At 41.1% G+C, this 16,209-nt stretch overlaps 1 protein-coding gene and 1 non-coding gene across 2 annotated transcripts in view; one reads left to right on the top strand and one right to left on the bottom strand.

Annotated features, from left to right (window-relative positions):
- LOC141657439 (uncharacterized) overlaps nt 1–8,476 on the bottom strand; it is a 31,527-nt gene extending 23,051 nt beyond the window's left edge. Inside the window, exons 1-2 of the mRNA XM_074464688.1 lie at nt 8,246–8,476; nt 7,994–8,195 (exon numbers count right to left, since the gene is read on the bottom strand). Coding sequence (XP_074320789.1) covers nt 7,994–8,195; nt 8,246–8,476 — 433 coding nt within the window. The remainder of the gene's footprint in view (nt 1–7,993; nt 8,196–8,245) is intronic.
- Nucleotides 5,017–5,123, top strand: LOC141621685 (small nucleolar RNA R71). Its single transcript, XR_012532577.1, has one exon. It is a non-coding gene; the product is annotated as a small nucleolar RNA R71 (small nucleolar RNA).
- Nucleotides 8,477–16,209: the final 7,733 nt, after the last annotated feature.

The following is a 16,209-nucleotide window of genomic DNA, read 5'->3' as shown; positions in this document are numbered from 1 at the left end:
CAGATGATGAATTTTGGACATACGCCAGCAGATGATAAACTTTGGGCATGTGTCAGCAGATGCCGAACTACGACGCGGGTTTGATTCCGTCAGAAACGGATACGTAGGCGCCTAAGGATAAGGCTCAACCCACCGTTTATGCAATTTATGGGTCGATGACCAACGATGATATTTCGACGCAACAGAAGCAAGAGTCAACCCCAACGAAGTTTCAGGTATGATCTTTTCTTATGGCTGGCGAGCTTATATACGCAAGTCTAATGGACTATAAACGACCCGAAGAATCCTCAGGTCGAGAGGGACCTGGGGTGTACTTTGACTTTCGCCTTGTCCAAGCCTCAGTCAAAGTGGGGGCTCTGTAGATACCCGTATCCGTCGATATTGGAATTTATAGAGAACCCGACAAACACCCGATGATGATAGGACACATGTATTCGTTAGTTGTCATTGTCATTATTTGGAGCTCGTTTTACGAGAGAATGGGCGTCGTCGATGAAGTAATTTATTAATTTTAAATGATATTTAAATTAATGTTTTTTAAATGATATTTAAATTATGGCTTTTTAGGTAAATTCAATTTATTTTATTTTATTTTGAATTTCATTTTTCCAAGTTTATTTTATTGAAAATAAAATAAATAATTGATTTGAAAAATCATTTTATGAGTATATTTGATTTGAAAAGTCATTTATTTTAATGGATTATTTGATTTGAAAAATCGATTTTAAAAGCGAAGAAAACTCGTTTTACCATGTGTTTTTGAGCTCGATTTTAGCTCGATTTTTGAGCCCGTTTCTTTTACGAATTGGCACGAATCTCGAGTATGCTAACCCACCTAAGACAATACCCATCCACCCTTGTTCGAACCCCCTATCCACGGCCCAAATTCTCGTCCCAAAACAGGCCCCAAACAGCCCGCAACAAACGAGCAGCCCCCTGTTTTGGCAGCTCAATCCCGAGCCCAAAACCCGCTCCAAACACCACCAAAACCCGTACCCATTAACCCTAACCCATACCCTAGTATCCTACCCATATTATCCTAGCTTAATCACCAAGAAAACCCCTCTCAAACCCTCCCAAAACCGATGGACAGCAGCCATACGGGATGAAGCCCGATTGCCCCTCCCTCTCTTTTAACCTACTTTAACTCCTTATAAATACCACCCCTTCACCATACATTCATTCCTCTAAGTTCTCCATACATCCTACCATCACCTACAAGCTTTAAACCTCAGAAACAAACCCTAAACATCCTCCAAAAACCCTAAACAAAACCGACACACAAACTGAAACTGTTTGTGTGTCCTCTTCGAAAACCCATTCGTTCCTCCATCAAACCTTCATAAAAATTCGAGTTTCTTGTTCCTAATTAACCACATAACATCCATCTACACATTAGACAAAGATTTACGAGCCAAATTGCCCTTGAGAGTACACGAAATCCCTCGAAAAACAGAGTGAAATAACACTCTGTTTTCGCGGTTTATTCTTGTCTGTCCAGTTCTGTTTGTGCTCGTTTTTCGTGCCCAATAACACAAAACGAGCAGGGGTTGCTTTAAGATTCCTGTTCTCCTCTCTTTCTAGTTTTCAAAACATCTTTTAAATCGAATTTTCGTCGTGAAACGAGGGAGATATCACTGTTTGAAAATCGCTGTCCAGAAAGTTTCCAAAACGCGTGTTTGCTTTATTCTTCGTCGACGACGGCCTCTCGAGATAAAATCTACCATCGATTACGACCCAAGACGGTGTCAACGATACATGTAGGTTGAGGGTGCATCAAATCCCCTTCTCTTTCCTCTTTTTTATTTCGTTTTCTTATGCTCTTTTTATAGTTTGTTTTTTTTGTTTGTTTTTTTGTTTGTTTATCGATTGTTTTAAATTTAACTATGAAACTAGTTAGTCCGAGTATGAGTTAAAGTACCACCATGAACACCCGCGTTGACTTGAGATGGGAAAAGAAACCGCTCCTTCTGTCGGTCGTACACCCCCGTCTCATTTACATATCCTCGTGTTCAAGGTAGGGCATAAATAAAACAAGTTTCTAACTTCGATCTTCGCTTTTGACCCCCTTATTGTTTCGGCCAAATCGACATACCCTAGGACCCGTTGTATGTTAGTATGACCTCTGATTGTTAACCTATGACGTATTTAGATGACATTAAATTAATTTAATAACCTAATTAGACATATTAGGGTACATCGACATAGCTTTAAAAATCAACTAACAATTCTGTAAATAATTGAACGCATCTTTCTTTTTCACCTAATTTCTCGCTAGTATAAGAGTGCGTGATTAGCACCTTCTTATTAGCACTCGATGAGTTAACTTAATTTGCAAACTTGACCTAATTCAACCCCCCCTTTGGACCGTGTAGAATATTCGACTTTAAGCGAAGCTTTCTGACCTTTTTTTTATCATCGTTTTCTAATGTATCTCCCGTATCGCTTTGCCAATCCATCTAACTAATGAACCCGACCTAGAAACTAGGGTAGCCGTGTCTGTGGCCGTGGCTTTAGGCCGTGGGGTTGATCATGCCTCTCTTAGTCTCGTTTGTTTTATATCTTTTGTTCTTTGTCGTTTGATAGCTTGTAATTTATCGTTTGCTCTTTGGTTTGTAATCTTTCAAGTTAGCTTTCTTTTATCGAGTCAAAACCTTTTCAAAAACCTTAGTCTTGTTTGGTTAGACGGTTGTTCCCAATGCTTGTAGAAGCGTAGTAAACCGCATGTTGTCTAAAGCAACATGGCCCGGTTTATGCTAATGCATGCTTTGGTGCATAGCCCTATGTCTAATTCGATGAGATTAAGTGAAAGCACGCATTATGAGGAGTGACCCAAGGCCGTGTGTCATGTAGGCCGTGAGTCACCCCCTTTGTTCACGGTTTTCTAGGCCAAGTGGCCGTGTTTTGTGTCGTTTATGGTTCCGTATGTAGCAATTGTATTTAGATCGAGTTGTATCTTTAATTTGTTGTTGTGTCGGCATGAAATGCCTGGTTTGTAATAGGTAGATCCCAACGGCTCCCCCATTCCCCCTTAAGCCTTGTTTGTTTTGTTTGTATGTTGTTAGATCAATCAACCCGCATGCTAAATTACAACTTTGACAAAGTTAGTTTAGTTGCATCTAAAACGACATAGAAATTGTTGTCACATGATAGGGTTAAAACAACGTTTGCATTTCATATATCGTAGTAGCTATGACCTTGTTTGAAATCCGACACTTGACTTAGTAGAGGCCGTTATTGACGGGCGGGGTTGGGTGTCCTTATGGGCTTCCCAACACGTACCCTCACCCCTTACTCAAGATCTATGGTTTGTGGATCCGTCTAAATACCATTGGATTACGAGAGTCATTCAAATCGAGTGATATAGGGTACAAGTCTTTATCTTTAATCACTCGTAGTCGATTGGCTTTATGCTTTTCGATGAAAGGTGTAAAGTTGACTTGAACGGTTCCAAGTTCCCAAAAAACTTGGTGGCGACTCTAATTGGTCTTAATTCGATTCGAAAGAACCTCGAGTCGATTATGCCTAGTGTGGATCCCGCGGACGCAGTTCCCGAGGGCCTTGTCCACACAAGTGACTTCTTTTTAGACAAAAGTTGCTTCATAAATTTCATGTAAGCAGGTACTTGATTAACCAATTCAAGGAAAGGAACTTGCACATTTAAACTACGAATAACATTTGCAAATTTGTTAAACGATACATGTTCCTTTGTCGGCACCAATCTCTCTGGGTACGGGGCTGTAAGTAGCAACTTAGCCCTCTCCTCTAGGTCTCTCATACCGGCATCACTGGATTTAGGCTGAAAATCCACCACTTTGTCCTTGTTGTAGCTTGAACCTTCTTCAGACCGTCTCAAAAATGAGCCATTAATCGTCATCGGGTCATACTGTGGAACTGGAACTGACCCATCAGCATTTGGGTCTTGCCTCAATAATTTCGGAGTCGTCGTACCCCGAAACAAGTGGTCCCTCAAGTTATCTGGCATTGGAGGACGAAAAGGTTCAACTTCAGCAGCGTTTTCAGTCGATCGAACAGGTAGGTCGGTCGATCGACTGGCTTCTACAGAAGCAGAACCTGTACTGTTGCGCAGACTAGTCAATCGACCAGGTGTATCAGTCGATCAACTGATATACCTGCTAGTCGTCTTTTTCATGCCACTGTTCGTTACTGCCTTCTTCTTACTTGGTTCCACCTCATCTTTTCCAGTAGTTACCTCGACCATAGCGGGCCCATCAAGGGTAGACCCACTCCTCAAGGTAATTGCATTGAGAGTCTCTTTTTTATACGGCTGCGACGGTAATTGTCCTGGAGCTCGAGTTGCACTTTTGCTTGCCAGTTGAGCAATTTTACTCTCCAACATTTTTGTAGAAGTCTCTCTAGCTTGAGACTCCTTTTGCAGCAAACCCGACAGATTTTGAACCATGTTTTTCAACTCAGAAATGTCAGAACCTTGAAATTGCTGCTGCTGAGGCATATAGGGAGGCTTTTGAAACTGTTGTTGCTTATGAGGGGGCACATAACTTTGCTGTTGCTGCTACTGTGGGGGTGGAGTCGGATTTTGGACATTTTGGCTACTTCACCTTAAGTTTGGATGGACATTCGGCTCAAAATAAGTGTTTGTCTGCCTATAATGTTAAAAAGCAGCACAAGACTCATAGGGACTAGGACAAAAATCTGCAACATGTCCTCCTCCACATCTCTTGCAGACGAAAGGACCGTCTGACACAACATTCACTTGATAAATCCCTCCTTTTGAAGCTCCTACCAACTCGTACATATCAAATCACGCCGTAAGAGCCTCTAATGCAGCTACAGAAGGGGATTCAGCAGCTCTCCTTTGATTTCCCCTGGAATTTCCATGCTCAGCTTTATGGGTGGCCATATCATCAATGATTTTCCACCCCTTAGTTTCTCCAACATTCTCCTGGAATCTGCCATTAGCTGCAGCATCCAGGATAGCCCTCTGATCGTCATAAAACCCCATTGTAAAACCGATTGCATAGGCTCCATTGCTCGAACCCATGGTGCGGAAAAGTTCGCCCAAGCTTCTTGAAACGGACCCACGCCTCATGAAAATTCTCATCAGGACCCTGTTTAAAGCTCGTGATCTGAGCTCTAATGGCATTGGTCTTCGAGGCAGAGAAATATTTCTTGTAGAATGCTAGGGCCAGCGAATTCCAGTCAGTAATCCCGTTAGCAGCTAGATCCAGATCTCGGTACCATTCCCTTGCAGCATCACGAAGCGAGAATATGAACATCGTCTCCTTCACCTGGTCCTGGGTCATACCTGCTGGTGGGGGTATGGAGAGCGATGAGTCAATGAATGTCTCCATATGTTTAGCTGCATCTTCATTTGCAGCTCCCCCAAATTGGTTTCTCTCAACCAAATTAATATAAGACGGTTTCGGCTCGAATTTTCTGTCCGTCCCTGGTACTGCGAATCCCTTATAGAGATTCTCAGCTGTTGGCTCGGAGTGACTGACTATACTTGCTTCTTCAGCCATATCTGGAGATGTGACGGTCTCAGCAAAGGAAGTAGAAATAGGTGACGAAGGTGGATCCTCCTCAAACAGCTCGTTCTCGTAGTAACTAGACAGAGTACTCAGCTCTTCCTCTGCCGGTATTACTCTAGATGATCGTCTCAACTCGCGTAAAGTCCTTTCGATCTCAGGATCTAATGGTCGCAATTCACCACCCTGTGACCTGCGCATAAGAGGAAACTACAAGTGGAATATGAGAATAGTTTAAGGAAGAGATGTCCCTTAAACTAAAAGAAAGACAAAAAATAAAACAACTAAAAATTTTAAACAATTGCCTCCCCGGCAACGGCGCCAAAATTTGATACCGTCGTAAAGTACCAAAGATAAGTTTATAATTCCAAACTACTACTATAGATAGTGGCAGTCAGGGTCGAACCACAGGGTGGCGATGCAATTAATAGTTGTCTAATTTCAGTCTTAAAGTAACAAATGAGTGGGGGTTTGTTTTAAGTTGTTCTATAACTAAAGGCAGCAAATGAAAAGTAGACTAAGCTAATAGATGAAATCAAATAATAAAAGGATGCTAAGATGGTCGGTTCACTATAGTTTCGGCGGCAGTATCCTAGGCAAGTCTAAGATAATCACGTGAGATGGGAAAATAAGAAGTCCTCTCGGTCCATTCTTAACAGGTAGCATCTTTCGATCTGGCTACGGGTCCCTAATATCACTAATGCTAACTTTCGTCCTGAAAAGTGATTTAAAAGTCTAAATTAACTTATCTCTCGATCTTATTAATTTAGTCGTCTCAATTAGGTAGTCTATTTCCCTCCCCTAGCTTTCGATCTTACCGGGTCGGTCAATTCCTAAACATTCAACTAGTCGCGTGCACTCGATTCGTCAAATATAGAAATTAAATTAATTAAAACGAAGCAAATCTCACGAGGTCAGTCGATCGACCAGGTAACCCAGTCGATCGACCATGGCGCGATTTCAGGTACACTATTCTAATGCCGCCTACGCTACAGATTCCCTACATCCTAGCACGAAAGGTTTAGCTACTCATGACTATTACGAAAACAACAGTAAGATTAACAAGTAAAGCTATTGAATGCATGATTGAAATAACTAAATAAGCAAATAAAATGAATCGATAATTTCGGCTTCGGGAATTCTAAACTAGCAATTCTAATCTAAGGATGGATAAAAACAACCTGAAATTAATGAACAAAAGAATACCGTAAAGAATTGCAGAGAGAAGATCAAAAGCACGAACGAAAGTAAATTGTATTGAATGATTAAACTTGAATGCCAAACCCTAATTATTTCCCTAAATGATGAAGAAAAGACTTGATTAAAGCTTGATGATTATTCTGAAAACTAAGGTTACGTTATATAGGAATATTACGTAACTCTTATTCTTAAACCTAATTACAATGGGCTTCGGAATTCTCGTTCTATTAATTCACGTCAGAATTAACGGTTTGGTCGATCGACCAAAGCAACCGTTCGATCGACTGGACTGCACTGTACAGGAGCTACTGGAAGTCGTGCTCTGGTCGATCGACCATAGGCATCAGTCGATCGACCACTGTAGCTGGTAGTCGCTTCTAAATTCTTCATAAAATTGTCTTCCAGGCCTTAACACACAGACCAAGTTCATTTCTCGAGTCACTACTTCATGTCAAATAAAATGCCAAGTACTTGGGGACGGATTTAGCTTGATTTCTACTCATTTCCGCATAAATCTGCAATATTACATAAAAATACGAAAGTAGACGAAATGGGGCAAATAGTAGCATAAACTATATAAATGAGCTCTGAAATGCATGTAAAATGGGGTGTAAAACATCATATTTAGGACACGCATCACCCGTCTCGGTCCCCTCCCCACTCTAGGCTGCCTATCCTCGGGTCTAGCCTGCTCCTTCTTAGTTGGCTCTTGCATAACCTCCAAAAGATCATCATCAATGAGGTAATACTGCCGCACAGGAGCCTTCTCCTCATCATCGGAGTCCGCTGCCACTAACACCGCCGTCAAGGGCTCAGTCGTAGGAAGGTGCTCGGGCTCAGGTATCTTCATCCAGCTCGTACCCCAAACTCTTCACGCCAACCCACCACCCTCCAAAGTTCTCAACCATTTCTGGTCGAGAAAGTACTCACGGTCCAAGGTAGGCACAGACTGGGCCAAAGGTATAAGGGCCGAGGAGGCCTCAAAAGTGGTTAGACGCTCCACCAACCGTGTGGAAATGGCACCACAACACAAGTATCAGGTCCCAGAGGTGGCCATCTAAGCTAGGCTAGCACAGACTATGGCCAGGGCACTGTAAGAGACTCTCGGAGCTCGGGTGGGGTTAAGATAAGCAACTAACAACATCACCTCATGTAAGTTCAACTTACTCACATCCTTCCGGTCATAGAGTAGAGTAGACAAGTCAAGGCATGAAGAATGATCTTCAAGGTGATATGTTGCACATCATTTATCAACATGTTGCTAGAGGTGGGGGCATGCTTACCGGTAACGTAAGGCATGTAACTACTGGCTCCACACTCAGTCGGGATATCCATAAGGGCTCCCTTCTCCGGTCGGGTAAGGCCAAGGTGGGTAGCAAACAAGTCCATGGTCAAGATGAAACTAGTGTTCATGAGGCGAAATTGGACAGTCTTAGCCGCCGCATCATAGAGAAGGCCAAGGTCAAGAAGGCATAGGAATGTTTCCTAAGACAGAATAAACCAGTCAAACCCAGGGTCTTAAATATGTGCCTCACATCCGTCTCTACTTTAAGATCCTCTAATATGGTGGTATCGATATAACGGGTTGCTTTCATACGACGTTTTTGTAACTCGACAAAGGCCTCTCTTTGCTTGAAGTCTGCAAAGACAACGGTGGGGTACTCAGGCACGGGTGGAACAGTGGGTCCCTGACTCCCCTCACCAACCTCAGGCTCAGAAGCCCTCCCCCTTTTACTCTGACGGGTACCAACTGCAGGTCTCGGCATCTATTTCAACACACACTTTAGGCACACAAACAGACTCTTACTTGAAGATAAATAAACTTTTCATGCATACTCATGGAAGAAGGAACAACTACTTACACACTTTCACAAAAACAATCAAAAGTTTTAACCATGCTACTACCATAATTCATCTCATACGGTCTTTACAACTTTCAAAATATGAAAGGTATAACATCAATTAACAAAAAACTACCAAATTAAGGTATTAATCTTTTCAAAATAGCTTCACAAATAGGTAAACATCATGAAGAATTGGGGCGAATTTCAGTTTGGGGCACTTTTAAGACGGAGTTTTAAGACAAAATTTTGAGCTAAACTAGTCAAAATCAACACTAAACATGATACCTACAACATACATTACTCAATTTTTCCCCTTTCAAACTCAAAAGACAAACAAAAATTCAATTTAAATCCCAAACCCTAGAAAATTTGGTCCATACATACCCCCATATTAATTCGATTTTTCTACTTCTAGCATCAATAAATGACAATCTAGAGCAATTATATCATATTTCAACAATTATAAACGAAAATACATAGACACAAATAGAATTTTCAGAAAAATCCAACACTTTATATTGTTCTAATTGATTAAAAACATAGAAAAGGATGAACATTCTTACCTTGAATGATCGATTAGCAAGTGCAAAGGACGAATTAAACAAGAAGAAAACCAAGAAACAAGCACAAACTCACCAAGTTTTGAGAGAAAGAGAGAGATTAGAGAAAATTAGGGTTTAGAGATATGAAGGAACAAAGAAGAAAAGAGGAAGGAAAGGTATAAGAATCCCATCATTTACCGGGTACTGTAGCACTTACTCGATCGAGTAAGTAGAGTACTCGATCGAGTGGCCTCTACTCGATCGAGTTGGAGCTACTCGATCGCGTTTTCGCTGGCAGTTCCAACTTTTTCGATCTTATAACTCCTCAACTAGATCGAATAAGGTCTACTCGGTCCCGTAGGCTCTCGTACTTGGTCAAGTAAGGTTAGGTATACGTTCAAAAGTTATGAGTTTAGTTAACGATTCCTGCAAAACAACAACTCGTGCCGATTCCAAGTATATTTGGAAATCGCCACAGATTATTACATCCAATCACGACACATTATTACTACCCAATCGTAACACCACTATTTCATTTGAACACTACACATATCATCCATCCTATGTCAAACATTATACAAGACAATTTGCTATGATATCAGCTCATACATATAAACAATCAACACATTACTTCTCATTTCCTTACGCATTTACAAATTCAACTACCCAACTTATGTATACACTACTCTAAGCATCCACTTATCAATAACCCATCATATATTACTCAAGTTTGCTATAAATTTCAAACATGTCACGATAATTCATCAGCCAAATATCCAACATAATTATGCCATATCGCAAAAGTACTCAACAACATTCATCCATTACATTCCCAAACATTACTTGCCAACTTATACTAATTAGAACGCATATAGAGACTCGACTCGCAACTTGTTACTATCATCACATCATCCAACATTCGTATGCAACTATTAGCACCTTCACTATCTTTATCCCACCCACCCACCCACACTTCCAACAAACCACAAACCTTCACAGTTCATCATCACGAATTACACGCACTAAACATTACCATAGACTCCATCACAACTATTTCTAACTTATCTATTATACACACTCATGCACATAATTCCCGACTCGATATCCTCATACTCAGTGGCTAGCTTAAGCACATTGGGGCCATGATTTAGAAATGAGGGCGCCTACTCACCCAAAATCAAGCATCAGCTGGGGCTCCCAACATACATACACCAGGTTCATTTTATTAGACTCACTACGTTCATTGGGCTCATTAGTTACAAGTTCCAAAATCGTCGCTCTGATACCACTTTGTAACACCCCCATCTACCAAGGAGCCTTAACAAGACCTTCCCTAATAAATAAGAGCGTTACCATCTCGGTTGCCCGAGGACAGTAATAATAAAATGTCGATAATAGAACGATTATATTATTTTACAAGTGATATAAATAAAACAAAGGGTACAACTCATGACTACTATCAACCATATGAAACTACTCCTGCCATGACTCGTGGTAGACTCGTCCCTCCAAGCACCCAGCTATGATCCATACATCAACCTGCTAATACTGACTGCTCACCATAGTGGATCACGACAGACACAACACAAGAAGACAACACAACAATACCACACAAGGTCAGTAACTGAGGTAACAAATACAAGAACAGACACAACGAACACAGTAAATCACAAACACTGCCTCCTCCAACCATCCACACATCTCTAACTGCCCGAAGGTCCAGTCCTGCCAGTGGGGGACCGCAGCCATTCCCACCTAAGCCCCGGTCATCTAATCCGAGCGATAACCCATGTTCCTTAATGTGCACATCTCCTCTGTGGCGGGTTCCACAGAGGGCGAATCAAGGGCGTGAAGCCACTCCCGCAAGTGACTCCACTCAGCCGAGAGCGTACCTCGCGAACCACAGACAAACAACCACAACCAACCATATTATTCAACAACAATAATCAGCAATCATGAATCTACACTACCAACAGCGACACTAAACCAATCACACAACAACAATCGACACTCTAGACAATCAACAGTACTGAGTAGGAAAACCTACCTTTAACAAACCACAACAATTCCGCGCACGACCGTAAGATAACAAGCAATCACCATAACCACCTATAACAACCAGCACAACCATCTATTACTACTACCAATATCACAATTGAAATCAGGGGAGACGATGATGATGATGACAAAATACCTATACAAAGCAATCCGGCGTCAAGACCGCTACCCGACTCAAGCATCTCACCCCTATGGTATAACCACTCTTGAAAGCTTCAAGGAGATGACCCATGATGGAGGAGAAGTGAAATGACAGCATCTAGGTTTAGGAAGAAAGGTGGAGAAATGATTTGGGTTTCACAATTTTACGATTTATAATTCCCCACTGAACTCACGTTACTCGATCGAGTAACCCACTTACTCGATCGAGTGGCCTCCGCTAGATCGAGTAACACAAACGCAAAGGCCCACAACGTCACAAGGTTTAACTCACAAGGTTTTCGAAGGTTAAGATAGGTATCTAAGGTCATCCAACGTCGGTCAACGGGTCTCTAAAAGGACAAGTATTACAGTACACCCCCCTTTTACACTCGTTTTCTAGCACCTACGGCCACCTATGCCGCCACCACTGACCACCAATCAACTCTTCTCTCCACCTTCCACAATCCTCGCTCAAACCTCCCCCAAGTCAGGCCACGAAAGAAGGGTTAAAATCCGTCTTAAGACGGTTACACAACAACAACAACAAATCTATTATAACTTGGTCAAACCCGAATATGGGTGGTCAACGGCGGGTCTAGGATGGTCACGGTGGGTCCAAGTCATAGGTGAGTCGACAGTATAAATTAAATAATATATAAATTAGTTTAAGACGATATTACCTTACGATCTCAAGGCGGAGGGACAAAATCTCCATTTTCTTCTAATCTCACTTTCTCTCTTCTTTCTCTGTAATACTCCGTATTTTATAATTATATAATAATAATATTATATCGCATTTATACGAATTATGTTTGAGATGGAATAATAAAATAATAATAATTATTATGAGATGGTAATGATAATAATATTAATAGTAAGAATAATGATGATTATGATAATAATAATAATAATAATGCACTATACATGTATTATACACTACCACCATATGTATACATACTACCATATCCATACTACCCTATCCATTTGTAATCTCAACACAATCCACATTTAAGAGAGAAAAGATGAGAGGAAGAGAGAAAGAGAGGAGATTTGGAGATTTTGTCCCTCCACCTCGGAATCGTAAGGTTATACCGTCTTACATTAACTTTTATATTAATTAATTTATAACGTCGAATCGCCCCAACCTCAACCAACCTTGACCCGTCGTTTGACCACCCGTTTGACCGCCATTGACTGTTCAAAAACGAGTTGGCCGAGTATATCTAGGGCACGGTTTTGGTTTGTGTGACACAATTTTGAGACGGGTTTTTACCCCTTCAACCGTGACTGAACATGGGTGGTTTTGGGGTGGTTGTGTCGAGGGTTGAGAGGAGAGTTCAGTGGCAGCCATGGGTTGTAGTTAGGGTGGCTGTAGGTGGTGGAAAACGAGGGTATAAAGGGGTTGTACGGCTGTCGCGGGTTTGTTGTTGTTGTCATTATTGCGGTTGTTGCGGTTGTAGGTGGTGGTTGCCGGCATCGTGGCCGCCCTTGGACCCACCGTGGTCAGGGCGGCACCATGGTGGTGCTGGTTGCCACGGTGGTGGTAGTTTGTGCGTGTGTGGGTTGCGATAGGTTGTTGTTCGGTGTTAGGGCTTATTGTCGTGGGGTTGCTGTGCTGGCCGTGGCCCACCATGGCTGGTGGTGGTGGCCACGGTGGCGGCAGTGGATGGTGGTGGTGGTGGGTAGTTGGGTGTGGAGTGTAAGTCGGGTTTTGGGTAATTAAGAAGTCGGGTTTTATTTAATTAAGTTAGTTCGTATTTAATTTAGTCGTATACATATTTGTATAAATGTATTAGTATATTTATACGTATTAGTATAAATATACTAGTATATTTATACGTATTTGTATTATTATCGTATTTTAGGAAATGGGTTTTGTGAGACGGTTTTACGAGACGGGCCTAGCTTGTGTTACGGATTGCTTGTGCGGATTTTCTAAAAGGTAGGTTTATCCTACTCAATTTCGATAATGTGTCTATTTGTTAAAATGAGTTGTTTGTCATTAATTGCATTTAATGAGTCGGTAATTGGCATGTTATACGGTATCTTGCATTTATTGTGTTTGTCTATGTATATTGGAGGATATTGCGGTGTTGGTTGGTTACTTGTTCTATGGAGACGGAAGGCGGTTGGGAGACCGTCTTCCGCTTGAGTCGCCTCTTGGAGTTTCCCGCTCCAAGAGGGATGTGCACATTAATGACTTGAGTCTTGGAAGGACGCGTGTGGGTGAGACACGACGTCTGGCAGGGGATCCGAGTCGCTCTTGGGCCCGGTACCACCGACGTGTTAGGAGTATCTTGTGTGAGTGCGGTGTCGTGGACGTGTTTTTGGCACCAGTGGTTGTGGGTACGTCCGGGCATGTCCCGGTACCGGTGTGACGGTTGGATAATTGTGTGCCATTCATATCATGGTCATGTCGTAGACTCACGCACTTGAGTCGTGTCACACTTTAATTATTGCTACTGAGGTTTGTGTGTCTGTGTAATTGTCACCTATCTTTGGGTGGCCTGTGTCGATCCATATGATAATCTTTGGTCATATGAGGAGCAGGTTAAGTATAGGATTGCTTGTTGACGTGATCGGGAACCGGACCGCGCTACGGACTTTGGAGTCGAGTACTTAGTCACTAGGTAGATGACATAGTCATAGACGAGTTGTATTTCATTTATTCATTCGTTTACATTTATGTAATTCATTAATATTATATTTAGTTATAAAATGTTCTTTTATTGAAGTTTTGAAATACTACCTCGGGAAACCGAGATGGTAACGCTCCAATTATCTTGGCCGAATAATCGGGGTGTTACATTCTCTCTAAAGTTTTGTGTGCTGGAAAAATGAAATGAGATAAGGATGAGTGGTGTGGGTGGAGTATATATGTAGATGGCAGGTGGAAGTATATAATACATATGTCTACGTGTTATGTATTATTATTATTATTATCATTACTAACTTGTTATTATTATCATTATTATTATCTTATAATAATAATAATAATAATAATAATAATAATAATAATAATAATAATAATAATAATTTTATTATTTCGTCTCATACAAAATTCGTAAAAACAATATAAAATATATATTTATAAAATACGGAGTATTACAGTCTTCCCCCCTTAAAATGAACTTCGTCCCCAAAGTTCGCCCATCTCTCTCTTTTCCTCAAGTCTCATCACTTATTCTCAAGTACTCTCGGGGTTCTTACTGTCATCATCACTCTCATTATGCCAATATGATTCTTATCTCTCTCACCAGGCTCACACAAGCTCACACGTTTTCCTACTTTAAATTCCCTATTGTTACATTCACTCCCCCTACAAGATAACTTCGTCCCGAAGTTCAACTATCAAACCTCATAGTGTGCTCTCATACGTTCATTACTAAATTACAAAAATGACTATATTCCAGGTTCAACACTCTCTCTTACTCATTGCAAATCCGTAATCAAACCTCGTATAGTTATAATTCCATTGATATAATCCCCCATATATAACCCTACCAAAGGTCAAGCGCCAGGTCAAACCCACGGTTCCGATCTATAATCCTATAAACAACTCCCGATTCATGTTGGCTATATGTATATGTATCTATCACGGGTATAACTCGATCATTATTACATATCTATATCACGTTAAACTTCACACATTCACATGTATGCACATCAATCACGAATATACGAACTCTAGCAAACAATCAAATAATGCAAAGTTACTCATTATATGACTCAACCATGAACAACACTTCCATTTTCGGACATCATGCCGCGCATATACCGCGTCAAATCCACCACATGATCACAGATGTGTTTCCATATCCGTTCCCATACATCATCAACACTTCCGCTCATACAGAAGGCCACAATACACTATCATACAAATTATCATTATCCGACACATAATTTGCATTTTTCATCTTACTTTTACACACGAAATAAAATCATGTCGATTAACGCATATCAACAAGATTATCACATTATTTATGTCATCAATCCACTCATGTCGGATCAACGATTTCCATTTACTTGTCAAATGCCGCACCATATAATCAAACTTAAATAATTCACGAAATATCACCCATGTAAGGCCAACATGCTCATCCAAACATAAGTCAACTAATGTAAACCGCGAAATAAGGGTACACGTTTAATATTTGGTCGAATATCAACAAAACACGGGTCAAGACGGGCCACTCGGTCGAGTGTAGGAGGCCACTCGGCCGAGTAGGCGACCACTCGATCGAGTGCATGGTGCACTAGATCGAGTGTCACCTGGGCAGAATGTTTTCGTTCTCAACTCGGTTCCAACTTTCCTATTTCATCACACAAATGGTAATAGACTCCGATGGTGACTAATACACCATCAAATAACCAAATTTTAAACAGACTCACGACCTTATTATGGCTATCATTACAACCCAACTAAAACAAATCAGGCACAACGTGACATTTCAAAATTCGTTTCATAAGCATTACATCCCCTATATCCGGTAACGATGTCACCATACCGTCACCAACAATCGCAATAGTCACATCGGTATCAGCAACAATTGCACTACCTCATGAACACGGCCCTAACCACCCATTATCCTCAAGGGAGAACAACAACATCACCCCTCAAATGGACACTACAACAAGATCACGATGTATACCAGGGACGCTTTACCTGACGATTGGGAGGCAACTTTACAACAACATCTATACTACCACTCATAGGGTCGGATTCCTACACAACCACTTTCACGCTTCATGCATACACACTCAAATTAAACGATTACACTCTATAATACGAATGATCAAATACCTATACGATATGATTGAATCATCAAGCATTACATGTCACACTCTTACTCTCATGACCGCGAAAACCCAAACTTGGTAATACTAAATCCACCATCATATACCTCAATTATT

This window comes from Silene latifolia, chromosome 1 (genome assembly GCF_048544455.1).
Source record: "Silene latifolia isolate original U9 population chromosome 1, ASM4854445v1, whole genome shotgun sequence".
Taxonomy (NCBI): Eukaryota; Viridiplantae; Streptophyta; class Magnoliopsida; order Caryophyllales; family Caryophyllaceae; genus Silene; species Silene latifolia.
Note: the sequence above shows the minus strand (reverse complement) of the source record. Positions and strands in the feature narration are given on the sequence as shown.